Raw genomic sequence first — 24556 nt, forward strand, 5'->3', positions numbered from 1 at the left:
GAAAGAAAGAAATCTTTAGGATGTGGTTTATGTTACTGTCTCGGGTCCGGCTTCTTCCCCCCTGGCGTTCAGCTGTTATCACTGGAGGGGAAATGTGTGGAGATCATTTGTTGCATCCCACTCTTTGGCTATAGTCACACATTGCATAATTAGGCTATGTTCACACGGGGTATTTTGCCGAGTTTTGTTGACGCGGAAACCGCGTCGCAAAACTCGGCAAATACAGCCCGAGAACGCCTCCCATTGACTTCAATGGGAGGCAGGATAAAGCGTATTTCTCGCTGTTTTATGCCCACGGCGCTCAATGGCCGCGGGCGAAAAACGGCACGATAATCGCCGCAAAAATCGGCGTGCAGGGAGAGGAATATCGGCCTCAAAGTTCCAAACGGAATTTTGAGGCAGATATTCCTCCCCCAAAATACTCCGTGTGAACATAGCCTTACTGCAGATTTTCCATCCGGATTTCCGGGAGGAAAATCTGCAGGGTATTACAGTAGCGGCAAAAAGGATGGGCCTAAACAAATCTTATTCATGCGATGCAAACATTTTCTGTGCAGAAATTGATCCCCATTGAGTTCAATCCGTAACAAATTGCAAATGTTGCAGGTTTTTTTCTGAGGGATATCTGCATTTCCGCAGTTAAAATCCCAGCTGGATGAAAAATAAATTTTACCTTAAAATACCACACTCAGTCTCCCCTGGCGCTCCCATGCTCCCTGGGCTGATCGGTGTTGAGCCAACCTCCTGGGATGACATTTTGTTTCGCTGCAGCATCGCACGGGACGAGACGTCACCTCAGGAGGCCGGATCAACACAGACCAGCCCAATCTGTCTTGGTCAGGTGATGATCGCACAGGTACAAAAGTGTGAGAGCTCTAATAACTGCACTGTAACGAGTCGTGCACCTGTGTGTCCACCACATGATCAGGACAGATTTTAATCTTCTCAAGGTAAAACGTTGACGTTTGCCATTTGCTGACTGCAAGCAGAGATTTTTGAATACTGTAAAGAATTGATGGAGTTCAGCGCTGACAAGCGTATAATGAAGCGCCGCTCTCTCTCCTGGTGATCAGCACCAGCACAGGTCTCTGTAAAAGGAAGTTAAAGTCAGTCTAGAAATCAATGTCTCAGTGGCAAATATTTGTCCCTGAAACCCCAACCCCCACCACAATGAAATGTCTGGCAGCTCTTTCCACTATGTATGTCACAGTTCCCCGTCCCAAGGAAATCTCTGGCAGCTTTTTCTCTTATGTGCAAACCCCCCACCCCCAAGGAAATCTCTGGCTGTTCTCTCTCCTATGTGCACCTTCCCTCCCCTAATCTGATGTTCAATAGCCGTGGTCTCTCCTCTGTGCTGTGCACACCCCCCCCCTCCCGGGAGCTAGTGTTCAGTAGCCATGGTCTCGCCTATGTGCACCCCCCTGAAGCTGGTGTTCAGTAGCTGCAGTCTCTACTAAGTGCACCCCTCCCCTAATCGGATGTTCAATAGCCATGGTCTCTATGTGCAAACCCCCCCCCCCCCCGGAAGCTTGTGTTCAGTAGCCGCGGTCTCTCCTATGTGCACCCCCCATCGGCACACAGAGTACTTCATCTCATATTGATTTTATTTTTTTATCGGCACGCCATACTAAAAGATCTGTCATACACACTAGTACATTAGCGGGGTCTGCAGAGGATCTAATGCATGTGTCAGCAACCTTCGGCACTCCAGCTGTTGTGAATCTACAACTCCCAGCATGCCCTAACAATCGTTGGCTGTCAAGGCATGCTGGGAGTTGTAGTTTCACAGCAGCTTGAGTGTCAAAGCTTGCTGTCCCCTGATCTAATGTGTATGAGTGCCAGCTGGATGTCCACTCTCAGGAAAATTAATATTGGCCATGTTGGATTTTTTTCTGGCAGATCCTCTGTTGTATTACCTGGATCAGTGGCACCAGAGGTGCCCAGCTACCACTCAACCCCCCTAACTCCACAGAAACAGATGCATGTCTGCCCGAGCTGAAAGTGCATGTTAATAGAGGATCAGGTGTTATAACTGGTGGCCAAACAACTTTTCGGAGGGCAGTTATTTAATGTCTATGGCCAGCTGAAGACCAGGAAGCATTTCCTAGATTAAATTCTACACAATAAACTACGACATACAGAGTTTTGTTTGGTCAGAAAACATGCAGTAAACATCCCCAAAAAGACAAAACACATGGATTGCAGAGACAGCAGCTGTGATCCGCAGAGAAGAGATTTTTTGCGTAAGCTGCACTGTCTTCTACCCTTCATGAACGGTGGTGCACGTCCTGGGGGACACACTGCAACGGGCCCAATAACATCTAAAAAGTTAAGAAAATTGGATAGCACGCAGATAGTTGTATGCAAAATTGGTGCAAATTTTATTGTAGCTCCAGTGTCACAGAGAACATTAGAAACAGTCCAGACAAGGAGGTCAATTATCAAGCAGGATGAGGAGCGAAGCAGGGAACCTGATCGATCAGTGGGAGTCTGACACCAAGCGATCATCAGAACGAAGGGGCCATGGCACTCGCTGAAGCGCCATTGTTTATCCAATTCAAGTATACCGGGCATAGCCGTATGTCTGAACAAACCAATATGCCTACATTAACAATGAAGGGGCGCGGCGCTCACTGAAGTTAGGATGATCCCAGGGGTCAGACCACAATGAATAAACTCTTAGGCCCCATGCACACGACCGTACAAAATCTCGGTAATTGTGGACCGTAAAACGGTCCTATTGGCCGCGGACACCATTCCGTACCGCTACGGATAGGTGTCTATGCTGTAGAACCGTGCCGGGAATTATGGAGCATGTCCTACTTTTCGTTTTTTACGGGCCGTGCTCCCATACTTTGTATGGGAGCACGGCACGAAAATGCGGCCGGCCGTGCCCACAATCGCGGGCCGTGATTACAGGCACGGACGTGTGCATGAGGCCTTAATGTTTTAGTCCCAGAAAACCCCTTTAATAGTATGAGTAAGACCCCGCTCCCAGCTGCTAGGCCCTATAGAAGCTACTATGGTTGTTCATGTGGTAGTAATCATCTCTGTACATGTCTTAGGGAGGGCAGTGGGTTTCTAATTGGCCATGTGGAAGTTGAGGGCGGCCCCTCGGGTGTACGGACTGCATTGCCTTGCGATGATATAAGTTGTCCTGTTTCTGTATCTCATGCTACCTCTGTTTTTGTAGAGTATATACTGTATACATACAGCCCCAAACTTCCTCTGGCCATTGACACGACTGCACATTTCAAAAGTTCAATAATCATTTCTGTCATTACTGAACAAACCGGTTTCAAGAGTGCAAAATGTCTACAATTTATACAATATGTTAATGTGGTCTTCGAGCTGCGATATCAGGTCTGCAGCTATACAGGTGCTGTGTACTGATTCAGGCCGGGTTCGCATTGTGCATCTTTGTTGCATTTTGAAAAGCTGGCCAAAAAAGCGTGTTTTTACAAAGCGTTTCAGCTGTAATGTGAGATAACTGATTATCTCACCACAATGGCGCCTGACAAGGGGTGGCATATATTAGGCAGCAAGTGAACAGTCAGTTCTTGAAGTTGATGTGTTGGAAGTGGGAAAAATGGGAAAGTGTAAAGATCTCATGATTGTCACAAGAGCCAAACATCTCCAAAACTGCAGGTCTTGTGGGGTGTTCCCGGTGGTTAGTACCTACTAAAAGTCGCCCAAAGAAGGGCATCCGATGAACCAGGGACAGGGTCATGGGCACATAAGGTTCATTGAGGCGTGTGGGGAGTGAAACTAGAAAGTCTGGTCCGATCCCAAAGAAGATTTACTGGACCACAAATTGCTGAAAAAGTTACTGCTGGCTATGATAGAAAGGTGTCAGAACACGCAGAGCATCGCAGATTGCGGTGTTTGGGGGTGCGTAGCTACTGACTGGTCAGAGTGCCCATGCTGACCCCCCGTCCGCTGTCAAAAGCGCCTACAATGGGCATGTGAGCATCAAAACTGAACCATGTAATGGAAGAAGGTGTCTGGTCTGATGTGTCACGTTTTCTTTTACATCATGTGGATGGCCGGGTGCGTGTGCGCCGCTTACCTGGAAAAGAGATGGCACCAGGATGCACTATGGGAAGAAGACAAGCCGGGGAGGCAGTGTGATGATCTGGGCAATGCTCTGCTGGGAAACCTTGGGTCCTGGCATTCATGTGAATGTTACTTTGTCAGGAAGTACCTACCAAATCATTGCGGCAGACCAAGTACAACCCGTTATGGGAACGGTATTTCCTAATGGCAGGGGCCTGTTTCAGCAGGATAATGCCACACTGCAGTTGTCTTGTGACCACCTAAACAATATTAGGCAGGTGGTTTTAATGTTATGACTATGTCCACTCTATGGGCACCACAATGCGTACATAGACTTGAGTATATACACTTTTGAATCGGACATGCCCATGGAATGACCCACCCCCCCTTCCCCCCCCCTTGCCGTGGTCTGGGCTCTGGTACAGCATTGGTATATAATGTACATAAGAAGAACAGAACCCCTGGGTATAACATGAGGTCTTACAAGGCTTAATCCCTGGCACCAGTTTATGAAGTTCTCAAGCAATGATTTTCCGTTTCCTTCTAGGCTCTTATTAAGTGATTGTTATCAGAAATACATTGTAGCTAAGAATTAATGGAGGAAATGCCCAGGTTATAAAGCCCCGTTGTTATGGTATAAAGTGCGCTGCATCCGCAGAATTTGTCACATTAAAGTGCTCATTTTGCCTACCACAATGCTGACCGTTCTCCTCTGGGCTGGTCGGATGTACAGACAATCAATGCACTGATCATTACCAACCCTCGGCATAATGTCTGCTACAGACACATTACAGCCCTCTCCTGAGCGGCAAATCATTCACATTCCCCTCTTGCATGGCACACAGTATTATCAAACCTGTAACACCATGAACTTTGAAATCCCAAGCCAGTTGAAAAACAGAAACTCTGAAAATGTTGTGCACAGATATGGTGGATTAACTAAAAACAACAAAAACACTGGATCACAGCCAATAATCACTCAACCAGCCAGAGTGTCATTTTACCTTGAGCAACAGTTCAAGAGGTCTTGACAGCTCTCCCGACATGTCTGTATCAGTACATGCTTGTAAATAGTAATGCTGGAGGCACCTTTTCTTAGAACTCTGTGGTGTGTCGTTCCTCTGTTATTCCTCCTGGAAATGTATGAATAAATTAACAACAGGGCGTTACCATTCCCACTGTCTATGGAGTGATTGAGTGTGTCTCTACAGTCTGATACTGTATATCAGTGCTGACCACGTCACATTGTGTAGGGATACACCCTAATGACGCAGGAAATGGTATCAACTAGTTGTCAATGTATTCATTTCAAGGAGGAATAACAGAAGGAAAAGCATAACGCAGACTTCTAAGAAAAAGTACTCCAGAAATGTAATTTTATGTGGAATACAAGTATTGACTAAAATAGACACATCAGGAAAGCGGACAGATCCTCTTTAAGGTTTGTGACAATGGGAAAAGTATTCATAACATAAAGAACAAAAAAATAGGACAAAACTAAAAAAAAAAAATACAGGAAATAAATGACACAAAATAATACAAAATAAAATAATTCATTACTAAAAGCTAATGGACACCTACAACCAGGTCCAGGCTGTGGTGCTACTCCACGTACGATGAGATGTTTCGTATGGTGTGATATATTTTGTCACAATCTCCAAATATATGACGTTTTACTAGATTTTTAGGAGAGTTAACATAAAATTGTTGGATTACCGTGACTCACACACAATCCCAATGTTTCCCTATGGGGGAAAAAGTTGCATGACAAGGATTGTGACATGGTCGAGATTCTTGTGATCGTGGAAACCCAACATTGAGACAACAGGTAATGATAGGGAACACGCCTGTCAGTCACGTTGCCTTTTTTTCCTTGTGGTCATATTATTTGCCTATGAGTAATCTCTTATATGGGACCTTGAATGATCTATAGGGGGAGAGTATTTTCAAGAGGGAAAAACCTCTAAACATATTTTAAAAGTGTAATAAAATTATGAAACCTTCTTTCTTATCCTAAGAAGTGATAGATGTTCTTGGATATATTTATTGTATCATTTTTGTAGTTGTAGATGGGTATTGTTTATGGAGAGTCCTTTATGTAACACTCGGAAAAATAATTTAATAAAAAGCTTTGAATAGTATTTTACAGTTTAAAATAGCTGTAATCTACATAAAAATGTGAATAATTGTATCAATTCATTGCATTTCTTATCATAAGCCCCATTCACAGCTCTGCTGGTTGTTATTGGAAACAGTCAACAAGAATTGTCAGACACACCCCCTAAATGCTGACCTATAATGCTGTGGGACAGTTACTTTTAACTACACCCGTTTGCTGTATATTGTCTGTAGTGAAGACTTAGAGGGTTATTCCCCGACATGTATGGCATATCCACGGGACGCTTGGCCGTTTCTGTAAATCCCATAAAACAGTATGTAGAGAGCCGCGCACATGCACGGCCACCCCTCTTTTCATTTTCTGATTGGATGCTGTGGCAAGCAGCTGCCTCACCAGACGGAACGGCTATTGAGGACCCCCTGTTCTCGACATAGGTGCGAGTGTTAGAGCAAGCTCTGTGTAGATATTGAGCCAGCAAGTCATGATCAGAGATTTCAGCTCTGAAGTCTGTTAAATTGTGAAGGAGTTGGACTTTAGAACAATATTCCGCAATCACCCATGCTTTCATTTCTAAACTGTACTAAAAGTAGTATACAGTAACATCATTTACAGTAAAATGCTGCTGCATGTAACTTTTTGCCGATTTTTTTTTTTTTTAAGGCTTCTATAGGGTATTATAGGAAAGAGAAAAATAAAGACGTCAAAATGAAATTTTCCTTCATACCTTCTAAAGATTTAGTAACTTTGTCCAGGCGTACTTGTATGCAGAAGAGGAAGAAGAAGAAAAAAAAGAGCAGAACGTTTTGATTGGAGGAAGTGAACAGATAGAAAAGGAGAAACAAACTAAAAGTATTCTAAAACACAAAGACGTTTGACCAACCTGAAGTTACACCAGATCCTCGCCCAAGTTTTTTGTCTTCCACTAGTTCATAAAATGGACCTATGACCTGGAGTAATTCTTCCACTTTCTCTGTCATTGGCATTGTCTCAAGGATCTAGTGTACGAAAGGATAGAAGTCACACAATAGCACAAGGATTCATTTTATATTTTTTTTAATGCTACATTTATTTCTTTAAGTTTCTTTAATTGGGATCTGCTAGAAGAGAAATAAAGACCCTTAGTGCACATTAAAAATATGTCCCCTTCTGATTTCTATAAAGTGTGTGGATCCAAAGCATCCACGGATGTCCCCACACATAGCGGCCACTATTCATGACAGGTATGATGTAGAGATTGATGTTGACTTTAACCCACACAAGTCTTTATGACAACAGTGCACCGGAAATCAGAAGTGCACATGTTGTCAGAATATCAGTAGTGCAGCCTCAGGCTTTAGGCCTGTCACTTCAAGCAATCATATCTCAGCATCGAAATAAGATTTTGAAAAGATGTTGAAAGAAGTTTTCACATTTAAACAAAACAAAAAGGGGTTTCTTTTTTAATTTTCTTCTAGAAGATTTCCTTTAAGTATTAATTATATAAATTAGATTTGGCCGGCCAGGACCCAATAATCGTGCAAACGAGCGTTCATATGGTTCCCGATCATTGCCCTGATTGTATGGTTTATGCAGCAAGAAATATTACCATTGTCGGCAGCACACGTTCCGTTGTAAACAGAGAATTCGCTGCCGACATGATAGAAATGTATGGGGACGAGCGATCGTAATAATCGTTGATCAGCGCTTGTTTTCACGGCGCATATGGGAGGACCATTGAGGGGGTTTTACACTGGGCAATTAATCGGGCAGACAAGCGTTCATAGAACACTCGCTGCCGATAATTGCCCGGTGTAAACAGGACCACGATCAGCAGATGAATGAGCAAACACTCGTTCATCTGCAGGTCGTATCGTTTTAAAAAAGTGAAATATTATCGTTGTCGGCAGCGCGTCTCCAGGTGTAAACAGGGAGAAGCGCTGCCGACATGATAATAATGTATGGGGACGAGCGATCGGAGTAACGCCTGCTCGTCCAAAACCATAGCTCCATGTGACAGGAGCAAACGAGCGCCGATCAACGATGTCTCGTTGATCAGCGCTCGTTGCACCGGCCAAAATTGGCCGTTGTAATAGGGGCTTAAGTACAGATCTATATGTATACAAATAATCCAATACGACTGACAACAATTGCTTGAACTGAATCTGACCTGCTGAAAAGTTTGTTGCCAGACAGGCTCCTATAACAGAAGTTACAGGCCAAAAACCTGAGGCTGCACTACTGAGAGATACCGATGACATATCTATTTCTGATTTCTATCAAAGCAAGTCAATCCAGCCTAAATCTATTTCTTCTACGCATCTTGTTCAGTGCAGCTATATTTATCATTATAACCAATATCATGAAGACTTCCACATCAGCCCCTCCCCCATTGAATACATTTAGCCTATATAACACAGTAATTATTGCTCCGCCATCTTTTTTGGTCAGACTAAGCATATCTGACCCAGATATTAGAATTACTTTCAGGCCACCTGATATCAACCATAACCACCAGTATGAACACAGTTTACGCCCCTGAGCTATAAAAGCCAAAACGCATCCCCCGTCCATACCCTGCACAAGTTATTGACCCGTGCTCTAGTTCTAGTTCTCGCCTTGTGTTGCAATCCAGTATTTGTGAAATCCCGCAGAACTCCTGCGTTTTATCCTCATGTGAAATACTAGAGGACATTACACAACCTAGAAGATAAGTGAGATGCCGGAGAAGTGAGGTGTGAGCAGCTTCTGGATGAAATTACCACAATCTACTTAGCGGTAATCAAATCCCGGCAGAGCGCTTATAATTTTCCGCCAGAAATCGAATGACCCAGATCATCAGTCTGCACCGAGTGAGCAGATATTCCTGGAATTTTACATTACTACAGCAGACTTTAAGGCCCTGTTCACACAAAGTCTCTTGGAGCAGTTTTTGACACGGAAACCGCGCAAAAAACGGCCGAAATTGCCTCCCATTGATTTCAATTGGAGGCAGAGGCGGTTTTTTTCCCGCGAGCGGGAAAAAAAACACTCTGGGGGGGAGAAGCGGCATGCCCTTTCTTCAGGCTTTTCAGTCTAGGACCTCCCATTAACATCAATGGGAGGCAGAGAAAGCGGTTTTTGTGGTGTTTTTTGCCCGCAGCCAAAAAACGCCGCAAATAAAGCGGCAAAAAGAGTGCAGACAGGTCAAAATCTGCCTCAAAATACCTGACAGAATTTTGAGGCAGATTTTTTTGCCTGCAAAAAAACTCAATGTGAACAGGGCCTAAAGATGGAATATCAAGATCGTCAGTTTCTGGCAAACATGTTGGATGATTTCACACATTTTTCTGAGGCAAATAGTTCATAACTTCTTACCTTCTTCATTTCATCAACATAAGCAATCATGGCGTCTTCCTTAGACATGTCACCCAATGAGTTCCAGGCATCCCTGAAAAAAAAGAAAAATCAACCCAACAAGATAAAGCAAAAGGAAAGAAAATAAAGTTCTAAAAATCAAATGGGAACCAGCGTAATGATTAAGATAAAAGGGGGTCCTAACATGGTCCACTCTAATAGTTACTCTATAAACTGTCACTAGCCAAGAAGGAGAAGCGGCTCGGCGCTATACAGCATGCCGGCCATGTTATGGGAGACCCCGTTATAATATTCAGTATTTTGTTAATCACTAGTACTTTTAAATCTTGTTTATGGTATGCATGTGGAGACTTTCTACTTTAAGAGTCACTTCTCTATATTAGGGAGTAGCATTGTAAGCAATTGCCTAATATGCATCCATTACCTGAGTAACATTACGCTTCAGAAGCGACAGCGATTCCGCTATGGCATTGATTCCGCCAAAACGATGGAACCCTTGAACAACGGAGACAAACAGGAACCATTCGCACCGGATCCGTCACCATTGAAATCAAAGGTGATGAAAACAGAAACATGTGGTCTCCGTTTGTTTCAGTCAGGGTTCTGTTCATGGGTTCCCCTGACGGAAAGCTAAGACGGAACCCATGAACGGAGCCCTGACACAGATGTGAACAAAGCCTAAGGCCCTGTTCACACAGTTTTTTTAAGGCAAATTTTGAGGCAGATTATGATCTGCCTGTACACTGTTTGCCGCGATTTTCGCGGCATTTTTCGCTTGCAGACGTTGAGTGCTGCGGGCAAAAACACAGCGAAATACGCTTTCTCTGCCTCCCATTGATGTCAATGGGAGGTCAGAGACGTGAACGCCCAAAGATAGGGCATGTCACTCCTTTTTCCCACGAGACGGTTTTTCCACTAAGGGGAAAAAAACGCCTTCGCCTCCCATTGAAATCAATGGGAGGCATTTTTGGTGCGTTTTCCGACCCGGTTTCTGTGTCAAAAAACGTGTAAAAAAAACTCAGTGTGAACCTCAGGGCCTCACATAGCAAAACAGGAAAATCATATGCTCTTCAACTCTGTCCACAGAATTCAGCTTCATGGGGTTGGTCATTTTATGTCTAATGTTAAAAAGTGACGGACGTTTCATAAAACTTTTGACATGTCAAACGTTTTAAACGGTGGGGGTCCGGGTACTGAGACCTTCACGGATCGTTGAAACAAAGGGGCAGAAGCTTTCAGCCAAGTGCAGCTCCCCTTCGGCTGTGATGGAATCACCTCGGCTCTTCTCAGCATGGCGGGGTTAGCTGAATATGGACTAATAGAATAGCCAAAGTGATCCCTTTACAGCCAAAGGGGCACAACGTTTCTGCCCCTTCGTTTCAGCGATCGGAGGGGGTCTTGGTACCCGGACCAGCACCGATCAAAACTTCCAACATGCCCCTATGACATATCAAAAGTTTTATGAAATGACATTGTAATATCTACTTTTTAGAAGTTCTTTGCCATTTTCTCTATTTGTGAAGCCACACTGTCTTGTTAGCCAAGCTTACAGTCCTGACCACATGCCGCTCCCATCTAGAAAATGAAGGGGTATGTGACGAGACACGTCCACCAGCCTTCTCCATTGTAACACACTGTACTAGAGGTAATTTCCTGGACATTCAGGACCTGTGGAAGCGCAAGTGAATGCTGGGTATTATGCGTTGCGCTTGCGTCCAAAATACTAGTGCAGACACAGTGTGATCCAATGGAAGAGGCTGATGGACGAGCCTGTCACATCTCCTGCCATCTGCGGACATTGTCTGGATGGGAGCTGCGTGCGGTCGGGACAGAAGACTTGGCAAACAAGGGGATGTGTCTTCACAAAGGGAGAAAATGGCGCAAAACTTCCAAAAAGTAGATATTAGTAAGTTGCCTATACTCATCTTTCCCACACATTTGTTAACACTAGACATAAAGTGGCCATCCCATGATTGTCCCATCAGTTATAAGGGCGTCCTAGAGGTAAGACATGAGCAGCCGGCCGTATCTTCCATTAACAACATCAGCTTTTTGCCGGGAGCCGGACCAGCGGTAACTCTCATAGGAAACCCCAGACATTTTCATCCTCTAAATGTAAACAAGAATGTTCCGATTCACTGACAGCAAGCAGAGATCTTGTCAATTGGTGAGGAATTAAAAAAGAATGTTTCATTATACAAAGAAGCCAATTTTTTTTTTTACTCATAAACCCGCAAGACCCCTTTAAGAAGCCAGTAAATACACAGCGTCTATCTGTGGGCTATTTGTGCAGATAAGCACCGGTACAAAGGTAAAGGCTGAATGGTGCCAGTCACATGCGGGTAGAGTTTCATATGCCGCGTAGGGGTGTCTACTATGTCAAAGTAACCAATATACAACTAGGTGGAACATAATCCATTACTTTATATATACAGCACAGCTATAAGGAGTCACCATTTGTATCGACCAACAGGATCCCAAAATCCAGGTCTTTGTATATTGCACGGTCCTTGTGTTGCTTGCTTGTAAAAACTGTAGAATTTCAGCATCATGTCATTGGATGGCTGGAAAGAGCCTGCAAGGAAATATCACAATCCATTCAGTCCTTTATTCATTCCACACGTGACAATGATCAGGCAATCTGAGCTCACAGAGCTGCAGTGTAAAGCATGAGGGAGAAACAGATCAGCAGCCTGGGCCACTGATGAGACAAGGAGTTGTATTTCATACCTTAGACTCACAATTGGCAATACACTAGAGCTAGATTACATTTTTAAAACCACAGTTGTAAAATGTTAAATAAAGAATTAACTCCTAGTGTACCAGGATTACATGACCCTAATATTCAAGCCGACCATACACATTCCATAAATGCTGGAGGGATCAATCTGATGTGTATGGAGGAATCCTGAAACAAGAATCGGCGTATTCGATTTTATCCACTCTGATTCTTTGCTCTCCAGGAGATAAGCGGCAGCAGAGTGACTGGCAGCAGCCTATCTCCCTTCATGTTTGGCTGATCTGAGTATGTACATGTATTGGGGGGTCTACTAAAGTGTATGATCAGTGTAGACAGGTTTCAGATTTATACAAGGTTACAAATTTTGAGCGTCTTTAGAGGAAGGGGTTGTTAAAAAAAAGGTCTTTATTTTTTTTCAGAAAAGCGCCATTCTTGTTCACGAGCTGTGTCTGTTATTGCACAAATGAATAGGCTGAGTTCATTAACAGACACAAACCATCGTCAAGAATGGCGCAGAAACTCACCCAGACAAGCCTGCTGCCTGTATTACTTCTTCCTCCAACCACCTGCATTCTGTGCAGCTTACTTTTAGGCTGAACGCGCACGTTGCGTATTACGTGCAGAATTTCCACACGGATTATCATGCGGCAAATCCGCAGCGTAATACAGTACCAGCAAAGTAAATGAGAATTCAAGAAGTCTCATCTACACGGCGCAGATTTTTTCTGCACATAAATTGACCTGCGGTGCGTAGTTTAAAATTTGCAGCAGGTCAATTTATCCTGCGTTTCCGCTTGCGAATTGTATCTGGGTAGATTTTAAAAAACGTAACAAAATACGCAGCATAAAACCGCACCTATTTCCACATCAAAATGTAAATACCGCTCCTAAAAACGCGTAAAAACACACCATTATGTGCGGTTTTAGCTGCGGAATTACGTGCGCACATCTGCGGTTTTGGTGCGGATTTTCCGCATTGAATTACGCAGCGTGTGCATGTAGCCTGCAGGTATATTCACACTTAGCAGGAAATTCTGTGTGGTAATTCAGCGCCGTATTACAATATCAGCAAAGTGAATTGACCTGCGGTGAGGAGTCTCAATCTGCAGATTGCCAATTTCTCTTACGAAAACGCTGCGGAATTTCCACACAGAAAATCTGGTTGGTGATTCCGCAGTGTTTGTGCTATGTGTGAACATACTCTTAGTAGTCCTCACTGATTCCTTCCTCCCACTATTCGGGTCCCCGGCCACGTTTGCTTTTTCACATGTAACGAAATTGCTGAAGATTTTCTGTCAGAAGTTGATAAGATTACCACAACAACACGCTCTGAAATTGACCTGCAGCGACCCACAGCGTGTCAATTTATGAAACAGATTGGGTGCAGATTTGAAAGTCACATTTAGGCCGGGTTCCCACGTGGCGTAAACGCTGCGTAATCTCTGTAACGCAATTCTGTGCGGAAATTCTGCAGCATTTACAGTAGCAGCAAAGTGGATGAGATTTAGAAAATTTCATGCCCACGCTGCCGAAAAAAACTGCAGCGTAACCGTTAAGAAATTGACCTGCGTTGCGGAATTTATGCTGCGTTTTAGTTGACTTGCGGGTTTTCCCCATTGAATTCCCTGGGGAAGCAAATCCCAAAACAGAAAGCCAAGTGTTGCGACTTTTGTGGCGGATTCGCAGCGATTACGCCACAAAGATCGCAACTACAGAAAATGAAAAAAAAGACATACGTATCCAGAAGTCTGTTTCTTCGTTCAGCCCGGCCTCCTGGAATGGCGTTACATCCCATGTGACCGCTGCAGCCAATCACAGGCCAATCACTGGCTGCAGCGGTCACATGGGATGCAACGTCATCCAGGGAGGCCGAACTGGACTGCACAGGAGGGACGCGTCGCCAAAACAGCCTAGGTAAGTATGATCGTTTTTTTTACTGCTGCCTTCCGCACCGGAAAATCCGTCTGAAGAAACGAACCACAATGTGGTGCAATTTTTCAGACGGAATGTACTAGGTCGGACACGCTGCGTGATTTTTACGTATTTTACATACGACCCGTGGGAACCCGACCTTAGGAGTCGAAGTCCACAACAAAAGCCAATTGTCGCAGTTGGACCAAAAACCTGCAACAAAATCCGCAGGTGCGAACAATTATATTTATAAAAAGGTATTTAAAATAAAAATAAGCTCTATACTCACCTTCCCAATCTTCTGCCGCTCCCCTGGTAACGCCTGGTCCCCCGTCGGTCTGCATATCCTAGTCCCTGTCACATGACAGCTGCTGCCAATCACAGGCTGCGGCCTTCACATGTCGACACATGGAGGTCAGGATACAGAGACCGCCGGGGGTACCAGGCTAGCGTTTCCAGGGGAGCGGCAAAAGATTTATAAAGTGAGTATACAGATGATTTTTATTTTAGCTGATCCGCAGCAGCAAATCTGCACCAAAATCGGAATGATGTTGTGCAGATTTTCCCCTGCGGATTTCTCTCCTCGGATTTTCTGCGATAATTGTCCACAGTAAATCCTGTATGTGTGACGTTCTGTAGCCATACACTCCTGCATGATGACGTTTCACATGACAGGGCCAACCAATCGTGTCAAACACAGTGACATCACCACAGCGTCTATAGGGAGAACACGTCATCCTGCAGGAGTGGGAACGGAGATGGGGGGACACCTGTGAATACAAATACATATACAATACATTATACATAACCCCGTATCGGGATTCTCACCATTCTTGGGCAAACTCTGGATCACACTCACGGCTGCTTCAAATCTTGTTTGATGTAGTGGTTTTGTGTCCGCCATATTGTAGATAGGGAGATTGCAATAACAGATCCCGAGAGATCAGAATGCTGGAAGACACAAGAAGAACATTATTAGAAAACGGTATCGGACTGCAGCGGCCTATGACCGATATAAAGAACAAGCGCTCCGCACCAACAATAATATTGGTATTTTATAACATGGTTATTAATTCTGTTCAGCCTTTTCCTTTGTTTAATGGTTCTTCCCAGCTCGGACATTTATCGCACATCCACAGGATATGTCATAAATGTCCGATAGATGAGGTGGAACCTGCATCAATCTCTAGGACGGGGCCCCTGACCCTCATCCCACCTTCTGCTGTCGCTGATCTACGGCTACTAAAACAGCAGAAACAGCTGAGCTCGCCGTGCTACGCTGTTTCTGTAAATTCCAATCACTTATATGGGGTCCGGGAAATATTAGCGTAGCAGCGGGAGAAAATAGGACGGGGTCAGAGGGCCCCGTTCTAGTGATAGTTGGGGGTCCTAGAGTTGGGACCTGCATCTATCGGACAATTATGGCATACCCTGCGGATGTGCCATAAATGTCTGAGATGGGAATACCCCTTCAAATATTTTTGGAAAACTGGGAGAAAATCAATATGGCGACCATAGTTTGTCACCCAACTATCTTAGGGTCCTGAATATCAAATCTTCCTAGTTACGCTACGCAGCCGCTGCCGGGGAAATAAAGTATCACATGCTAGTCACTCAAATGAATGACCACCCACGTAATACATGGACGTGCTGGGTCTCTGCGCTGACTAATACAGGGGGCTAAGAGTAGGACAAGGCCCAGAAAAACGGCTGAAAAAACTGAATATGAACGCCTCCAAAGATCTGCCCATTCATTTCAATGTAAAAAAGGCAATTCATTCAGACGTGGTGGTTTTTTTTACGGGGCTGATTGAAAAAAACGGCGCGTAAAAAAAAAACCCTGTAAAAAGAAGTGCATTTCACTTCTTGAGCCGTTTTTCATTGGGTCAATAGAAAAACAGCTCCAAAAACGGCCGCAAAAAAAACGCATCAGAAGACGCTCGATGCTTAAAAAAACGGCTAAAAATCTGAGAAAACAGCTCCGTATTTTACAGCGGTTTTTTGCTTAGCGTGTGAACATGGCCTCACAGTTCTGCCACTCAGCGTCAGCCCGATGGATCAGAAGTGTCACACATTGTAATAGCGGACGAGGGGGCAGGTGACATCTTTGTAATGTCGTGGCATTATCAAGCAACACTGCGGTGCTACATAGAAGTCATTGGCAATCACATGCGGCCGTGCCCATCGTACATATCCCTTGACTGCTATAGAGATAGAAGTAAAGTTGCAGGACTCTTTTGGCAAGAAATTTGCATCATGTCACTCACATTGCAAGTTGCCCTAGCCCTAAAGTGAATGTCCGAGAAAATGCATTTATGACATTAACTCCGTTTGCTGTCAGTGATTGTAACAGTCATGGTTTACATAGAGTCTGAAAGCTTATATTGAAAACTTGCATGGCTCATTAGGGTGCAGTCACACACGGAAGATTTGTTGCAGAAATTTTCTGCGACTGAAAATCAGTTCCATTCATTGGAATGGAGTCGATTCTGCAGCAGGTGCATGGATTTCTGCAAGTTACATTCAGACGGCTGAAACTTAGATCTGCCGTGTGTGACTGCACCATAAGGCCTTGTTCACACAGTGCAGATTTTGCATGTATTTTTTAATCCCAAAACAGAAGAAACACATAAAGGAATGCATTATACGTCTGCTCTCCTGGATCCAATTCTGGTTTTGGCAAAAAAATAAAAATACATGCAAAATCTGTAGCAAATCTGCACTGTGTGAACAAGGCCTTACAGTGTATACAAGCTCTATCTTGTAACGAGCTCTGAGCATCTTTTAGACCTCTGGTTGTAAACAAGAATGATTATATTCAGTGACAGCAAGCAGACATCTTGAAAACAGTAAGGCATTGATACACAAAGCATATTAGAAAGTTATGTTATTCATCATTATACAGCGATTAAACTTTATTTACACAACAGTAGAAAAAACCCTAAGGCTCTGTACACATTATAACGAAACCCACGACGGCCGGATCGGTTACGCGATGGACGCCAACGACACAATAATTTCTATAGCAATTAAACCGAAAGTCGCAGGCACCCCAGATCTTGGAATAAGTGGGGGTCCAAGATGTATTAAATAACAAGGGGTCCCGGTAGTCACACCCCAATGTCTCAGACATGTCTAGTGGATATTATATAGACGTCTGTTACTGGAAACCCCCTTTAAGCAGCACATTATATGTGCACCCCAAAGGCTTTGTAGGGTTATTTGATTTCTCTACAAAAGCATCAGAAATACGCCAGAAACAAGCTAAATAATCATCAGGCACTGAGCAGCAGGACCCGGGCTGAGCAGTGAGGACCCCGCAGCTCCAGACCATCAGATACAAAGGTCAGGATGACGTGCGGCCGGACGCAGGAAACAAAACACACACATACTAATAACCATGGGCTACTGTTGAGCCTATGCGACAGCTCAAGCCTCACTAATATCGCACAAGGAAGAAGCCATCACCTGTGAAGACACCTGCCGAGCCCGGAGAAGTCATAGTGTCCCCATCTGTCATAACCTGCTGCAAAGCGTCTCGGGAAATGTAGTCCTAAGAGAGATTCACGAACACAGCAACGCGTGATCGCTAAGGATTTTTTTTTTACTTCAAATATCTTTATCAATACCAACATTTCTAAGACAGCGGACAAACAAATTGTAAACATTAGGGCGGCCATTTTGTTGTAGTGAGATTCGATTATGAAAACAAATAAAACACAATCGATGCAGGGAGAAATGTTCATTTCCTGTTATTTTATGTTCTTACATGTTCTAGTGTACTGGTTTCTTACTGGCTTGGTTTATAGTCCATTCCAGTTTTATTTCTTATGACTGGTTTTATATAGTGCCAGTATATTTCACAACAGTTTCCAGTGCCTATGGTCGTGGATGGCCTGTGGCATACATGACTTACAGTTATTTTTGACAGAAAAGTAATGCAGGCTGCATATACCTGAATTAGAGTATATTCAGACGGTGGGGGTCAAATCACAGTTTATTACCGCGAAAACCGCAGCAAAATGTTGTGGTGGTTTGGCAAAAACCGTGGCGTGAATTGACGTCTAAATATACCGTAATAGGTCAACTAAATTAAAAAAAAGTGATCCTTATGAATCATGACGGCTCATAATGGGTCAACCATATCTGTCATGGATCCTATAAAAACCGGAATCCGTGACGCCAGTTTGAAGAGAAGTGTTGTACAGGATTAGAAAAACATGGCTGCTTTCTTCCGAAAAACGTTTTGTGTTTTACACCTTCATACCTCCCAACTGTCCCAGATCTGGCGGGACAGTCCCGGTTTCTCACCGCTGTCCCATCGTCCCGGGTGGTTTGCAAAATGTCCCGCTGGGCGCTGCATCAAAACAGCTGATCGCTGCTGACTGCAGTAGCGATCAGAAGAAGGCAGGAGTCTTGCGGCGGTGTTCTCACTGGGATAAATGCCGGCATGGGAGTGGACCAGTACAGTCACCTGACCTCACCGGTCAGGTGACTGGACTGGTCCACTCCCGGGCTGGCATCGACACCAGTGAGAACGCCGCTGAAGAGACTCCTGCCTTCTTCTGACGGTGAGTGACGTCAAAGCAGAGCGGAGAGTGGCAGCAGGAGGGCTGGCTACCTCTACCACTCTCTGCTCTGGCGCCATTGTGGCACAAAGGGGGTTGTGTTGCGCTACCTACAGGGGACTGTGTGTGGAGCTATCTACTGGGGGGCTGTGTGTGGAGCTATCTACTGGGGGGTTATGTGTGGAGGTATCTATATGGGACTGTGTGTGGAGCTATCTACTGGGGGGCTGTGTCTGGAGCTATCTACAGGGGGTCTGTGTGTGGAGCTATCTACAGGGGGGCTGTGTGTGGAGCTATGTACAGGGGGGCTGTGTGTGGAACTATCTACAGGGGGGCTGTGTCTGGCGCTATCTACAGGGGGGCATTGTCTGGTGCTATCTACAGGGGGGGCTGTGCGTGGAGCTATCTACAGGGGTTCTGTGTGTGGCGCTATCTACAGGGGGGCTGTGTGTGGAGCTATCTACAGGGGGGCTGTGTGTGGAGCTATCTACAGGGGGGCTGTGTGGGGAGCTATCTACAGGGGGCTGTGTGTGGAGCTATCTACAGGGAGCTGTGTCTGGCGCTATCTACAGGGGGGCTGTGTGTGGAGCTATCTACAGGGGGGCTGTGTCTGGTGCTATCTACAGGGGGCTGTGTGTGGAGCTATCTACACGGGGGCTGTGTGTGGCGCTATCTATAGGGGGGTTGTGTGTGGAGCTATCTACAGGGGGGCTGTGTGTGGAGCTATCTACAGGGGGGCTGTGTGTGGCGCTATCTACAGGGGGGCTGTGTGTGGCACTATCTACAGGGGGGCTGTGTGTGGAGCTATCTACAGGGGGGCTGTGTGTGGAGCTATGTACAGGGGGCTGTGTCTGGCGCTATCTACAGGGGGGCTGTGTCTGGCGCTATGTACAGGGGGGCTGTTTCTGGCACTATCTACAGGGGGGCTGTGTGTGGAGCTATCTACAGGGGGGCTGTGTGTGGAGCTATCTACTGGGGGCTGTGTGTGGAGCTATCTACTGGGGGGCTGTGCGTGGAGCTATCTACAGGGGGGCTGTGTGTGGAGCTATCTACAGGGGACTGTGTGTGGAGCTATGTACTGGGGGGCTGTGTCTGGAGCTATCTACAGGGGGGCTGTGTCTGGAGCTATCTACTGGGGGGCTGTGTCTGGCACTATCTACAGGGGGGCTGTGTGTGGAGCTATCTACAGGGGGCTGTGTGTGGAGCTATCTATAGGAGGGATGTGTCTGGCCTATCTACAGGGGGGCTGTTTCTGGAGATATCTACAGGGGGGCTGTGTGTGGAGCTATCTACAGGGGGCTGTGTCTGGAGCTATCTACAGGGGGGCTGTGTGTGGAGCTATCTACAGGGGACTGTGTGTGGAGCTATCTACAGGGGGACTGTGTCTGGAGCTATCTACTGGGGGGCTGTGTCTGGAGCTATCTATAGGGGACTGTGTGTGGAGCTATCTACTGGGGGGCTGTGTCTGGAGCTATCTACAGGGGGGCTGTGTCTGGCGCTATCTACAGGGGGGCTGTGTGTGGTGCTATATACAGGGGGGCTGTTTGGCGCTATCTACAGTAGGGCTGTGTCTGGCGCTATCTACAGGGGGATATGTGTGGAGCTATCTACAGGGGGGCTGTGTCTGGCGCTATCTACAGGGGGGGCTGTGTCTGGCGCTATCTACAGGGGGGCTGTGTGGCGAGCTATCTACATGGGGGCTGTGTCTGGCGCTATGTACAGGGGGCTGTGTCTGGCACTATGTACAGGGGGGCTGTGTCTGGCGCTATGCACAGGGGGCTGTATCTGGAGCAATCTACAGGGGGCTGTGTGTGCCACTATCTACAGGCGGGCTGTGTGTGGAGCTATCTACAGGGGGCTGTATCTGGCGCTATGTACAGGGGGGCTGTGTGTTGCGCTATCTACAGGGGACTGTGTGTGGAGCTATGTACTGGGGGGCTGTGTCTGGAGCTATCTACAGGGGGGCTGTGTCTGGAGCTATCTACTGGGGGGCTGTGTCTGGCGCTATCTACAGGGGGGCTGTGTGTGGAGCTATCTACAGGGGGCTCTGTGTGGAGCTATCTATAGGAGGGATGTGTCTGGCCTATCTACAGGGGGGCTGTTTCTGGAGATATCTACAGGGGGGCTGTGTGTGGAGCTATCTACAGGGGGCTGTGTCTGGAGCTATCTACAGGGGGGCTGTGTGTGGAGCTATCTACAGGGGACTGTGTGTGGAGCTATCTACAGGGGGACTGTGTGTGGAGCTATCTACTGGGGGGCTGTGTCTGGAGCTATCTACAGGGGACTGTGTGTGGAGCTATCTACTGGGGGCTGTGTCTGGAGCTATCTACAGGGGGCTGTGTCTGGCGCTATCTACAGGGGGGCTGTGTGTGGAGCTATCTACAGGGGGGCTGTTTGGCGCTATCTACAGTAGGGCTGTGTCTGGCGCTATCTACAGGGGGGCTATGTGTGGAGCTATCTACAGGGGGGCTGTGTCTGGCGCTATCTACAGGGGGGGCTGTGTCTGGCGCTATCTACAGGGGGGCTGTGTGGCGAGCTATCTACATGGGGGCTGTGTCTGGCGCTATGTACAGGGGGCTGTGTCTGGCACTATGTACAGGGGGGCTGTGTCTGGCGCTATGCACAGGGGGCTGTATCTGGAGCAATCTACAGGGGGCTGTGTGTGCCACTATCTACAGGCGCGCTGTGTGTGGAGCTATCTACAGGGGGCTGTATCTGGCGCTATGTACAGGGGGGCTGTGTGTTGCGCTATCTACAGGGGGCTGTGTGTGGAGCTATCTACAGGGGGAATGTGTGTGGAGCTATCTACAGGGGGGCTGTGTGTGGCGCTATCTACAGTGGGCTGTGTGTGGCGCTATCTACAGGGGGACTGTGTGTGGCGCTATCTATAGGGGGAGTTTGTGGCGCTATGTACAGGGGGACTGTGTGTGAAGCTATCTACAGGGGGGCTGTGTGTGGTGTTATCTACAGGGGGGCTGTGTGTGGTGCTATCTACAGGGGGCTGTGTGTGGAGCTATCTACAGGGGGCTCTGTGTGGAGCTATCTATAGGAGGGATGTGTCTGGCCTATCTACAGGGGGGCTGTTTCTGGAGATATCTACAGGAGGGCTGTGTGTGGAGCTATCTACAGGGGGCTGTGTCTGGAGCTATCCACAGGGGGGCTGTGTGTGGAGCTATCTACAGGGGGACTGTGTGTGGAGCTATCTACTGGGGGGGCTGTGTCTGGAGCTATCTACAGGGGACTGTGTGTGGAGCTATCTACTGGGGGGCTGTGTCTGGAGCTATCTACAGGGGGGCTGTGTCTGGCGCTATCTACAGGGGGGCTGTGTGTGGAGCTATCTACAGGGGGGCTGTTTGGCGCTATCTACAGTAGGACTGTGTCTGGCGCTATCTACAGGGGCGCTATGTGTGGAGCTATCTACAGGGGGCTGTGTCTGGCGCTATCTACAGGGGGGGCTGTGTCTGGCGCTATCTACAGGGGGGCTGTGTGGTGAGCTATCTACATGGGGGCTGTGTCTGGCGCTATGTACAGGGGGCTGTGTCTGGCACTATGTACAGGGGGGCTGTGTCTGGCGCTATGCACAGGGGGCTGTATCTGGAGCAATCTACAGGGGGCTGTGTGTGCCACTATCTACAGGCGGGCTGTGTGTGGAGCTATCTACAGGGGGCTGTATCTGGAGCTATGTACAGGGGGGCTGTGTGTGGCGCTATCTACAGGGGGCTGTGTGTGGAGCTATCTACAGGGGGAATGTGTGTGGAGCTATCTACAGGGGGACTGTGTGTCGCGCTATCTACAGGGGGCTGTGTGTGGCGCTATCTACAGGGGGACTGTGTGTGGCGCTATCTATAGGGGGACTGTTTGTGGCGCTATGTACAGGGGGACTGTGTGTGAAGCTATCTACAGGGGGGCTGTGTGTGGTGTTATCTACAGGGGGGCTGTGTGTGGTGCTATCTACAGGGGGCTGTGTGTGGAGCTATCTACAGGGGGGCTGTATCTGGTGTTATGTACAGGGGGGCTGTATCTGGTGCTATGTACAGGGGGGCTGTGTGTGAAGCAATCTATAGGGGGGCTGTGTCTGGCGCTATGTACAGGGGGGCTGTGTGTGGAGCAATCTACAGGGGGGCTCTGGTGGATGATTTTTAGCAGAGTTACACAACTGGAAAAAAAAAATCCCCATCATGTAACTCTGCTACCTGTCAATTGAAAAGTCATCAACCACAGGGTCTCCCTCTTGACTTTCATTGTTCTCAGCCCTTTGGTTTGTCCTGCAGCTGCCGCCATGATGAGCAAATGTTATACCAAAGTTAGGAAACGTAACATAAAGACGACATAACCGGATCCATAATATCTGTGATATCCAGACAGTCTAGAGTTCCGCAGTGAGAATGTGCGCTTGTTATTTGCAGAAGGATCTGCCCGTGATTTGATGTGTTTATGCGGGATATTGGGCGTGGTTAGGGGTGTGGCTTAAAATGTCCCTCTTTTCAGAATTCAAAAGTTGGTGTAAAGGATCTGCCAGGCACAGCTTTGGGGTTAACGCCCATAGATAATCAGTCTGCACCTGCTTCTATGTCTGTGAGACTGACTCCATCTTCCACCACTCAGGGTGGCAGGCTTAGGAGTGGGAGAACCTATCACAGCCTGGCCAGACGGAGCTAGCTCCCGCCCTCTGTCTATTTATACCTGCCTTTCCTGTTCCTCCTTTGCTTGTGATTCTTCTCTTTTGGTGGTAGGTCTGCTACCGGCAGTGCCTTCGTGGATTCAGGGTCTTCTGCTAATATCATGTCTGTGGAATTTGCTATGTCTCTAGCTATGCCTTTGATTGATTTGCCTAAACCTGTCCCGGTAGTGGGTATCGACTCCACTCCTCTTGCTAATGGTTATTTTACACAGCATACCCCTGTTTTTGAACTCCTTGTTGGCTCCATGCATTTGGAGCAGTGCTCTGTACTGTTAATGCAGGGATTATCGTCCGATTTGGTTTTAGGCCTTCCCTGGTTGCAGTTGCATAATCCCACGTTTGACTGGAATTCTGGGGACCTTACCAAGTGGGGTAATGAATGCTTGACGTCATGTTTTTCTGTTAATTCTATTTCTCCCCCTGAGGTGGTGAACACGCTACCTGAGTTTGTTCAGGACTTCGCCGATGTTTTCTCTAAGGAGGCCTCCGAAGTGTTACCTCCTCATAGAGAATATGATTGCGCAATCAATTTGGTACCAGGAGCTAAGCTCCCTAAGGGTAGGATATTTAATCTCTCTTGTCCCGAACGTGAAGCCATGAGAGAGTATATCCAGGAATGCCTGGCCAAGGGTTACATTCGCCCCTCTACTTCTCCGGTAGGTGCTGGCTTCTTCTTCGTAGGGAAGAAGGATGGTGGTCTTAGGCCATGCATTGACTACCGAAGCTTGAATAAGGTCACTGTAAGGAACCAATATCCCCTTCCTCTGATTCCTGATCTCTTTAATCAGGTTCAGGGGGCCCAATGGTTCTCTAAGTTTGATCTACGGGGCGCGTATAACCTTATCTGCATCAAAGAGGGAGATGAGTGGAAGACTGCGTTTAACACGCCCGAAGGTCATTTAGAATACCTCGTCATGCCCTTTGGGTTGTGTAATGACTACCTGGGGTTATTTTTTGTAGTGTACCTTGATGACATACTTGTGTTTTCCAAGGACTGGTCCTCCCACATTGAGCATGTCAGGAAGGTGCTCCAGGTCCTTCGAGAAAACAAACTGTTTGCAAAGACCGAAAAATGTGTGTTTGGGGTGCAGGAGATACAATTTTTAGGCCAAATCCTCACTCCTCATGAATTCCGCATGGACCCCGCC

General features: G+C 46.7%; 1 protein-coding gene across 2 annotated transcripts in view; it reads right to left on the reverse strand.

Moving 5' to 3' along the window:
• ACBD5 (acyl-CoA binding domain containing 5) overlaps positions 1-17736 on the reverse strand; it is a 37069-nt gene extending 19333 nt beyond the window's left edge. The window contains exons 1-6 of one of the 2 annotated variants that reach the window (XM_075827514.1): positions 17628-17736; positions 14988-15110; positions 11963-12083; positions 9509-9581; positions 7056-7170; positions 6900-6932 (exon numbers count right to left, since the gene is read on the reverse strand). In XM_075827514.1, coding sequence (XP_075683629.1) covers positions 6900-6932; positions 7056-7170; positions 9509-9581; positions 11963-12083; positions 14988-15063 — 418 coding nt within the window. In that variant the 5' untranslated portion in view covers positions 15064-15110; positions 17628-17736. The remainder of the gene's footprint in view (positions 1-6899; positions 6933-7055; positions 7171-9508; positions 9582-11962; positions 12084-14987; positions 15111-17627) is intronic. The other variant, XM_075827516.1, reaches the window with a different exon arrangement.
• Between the last annotated feature and the right edge of the window lie 6820 nt (positions 17737-24556).

This window comes from Rhinoderma darwinii, chromosome 5, assembly GCF_050947455.1.
Source record: "Rhinoderma darwinii isolate aRhiDar2 chromosome 5, aRhiDar2.hap1, whole genome shotgun sequence".
NCBI classification, from domain to species: domain Eukaryota; kingdom Metazoa; phylum Chordata; class Amphibia; order Anura; family Rhinodermatidae; genus Rhinoderma; species Rhinoderma darwinii.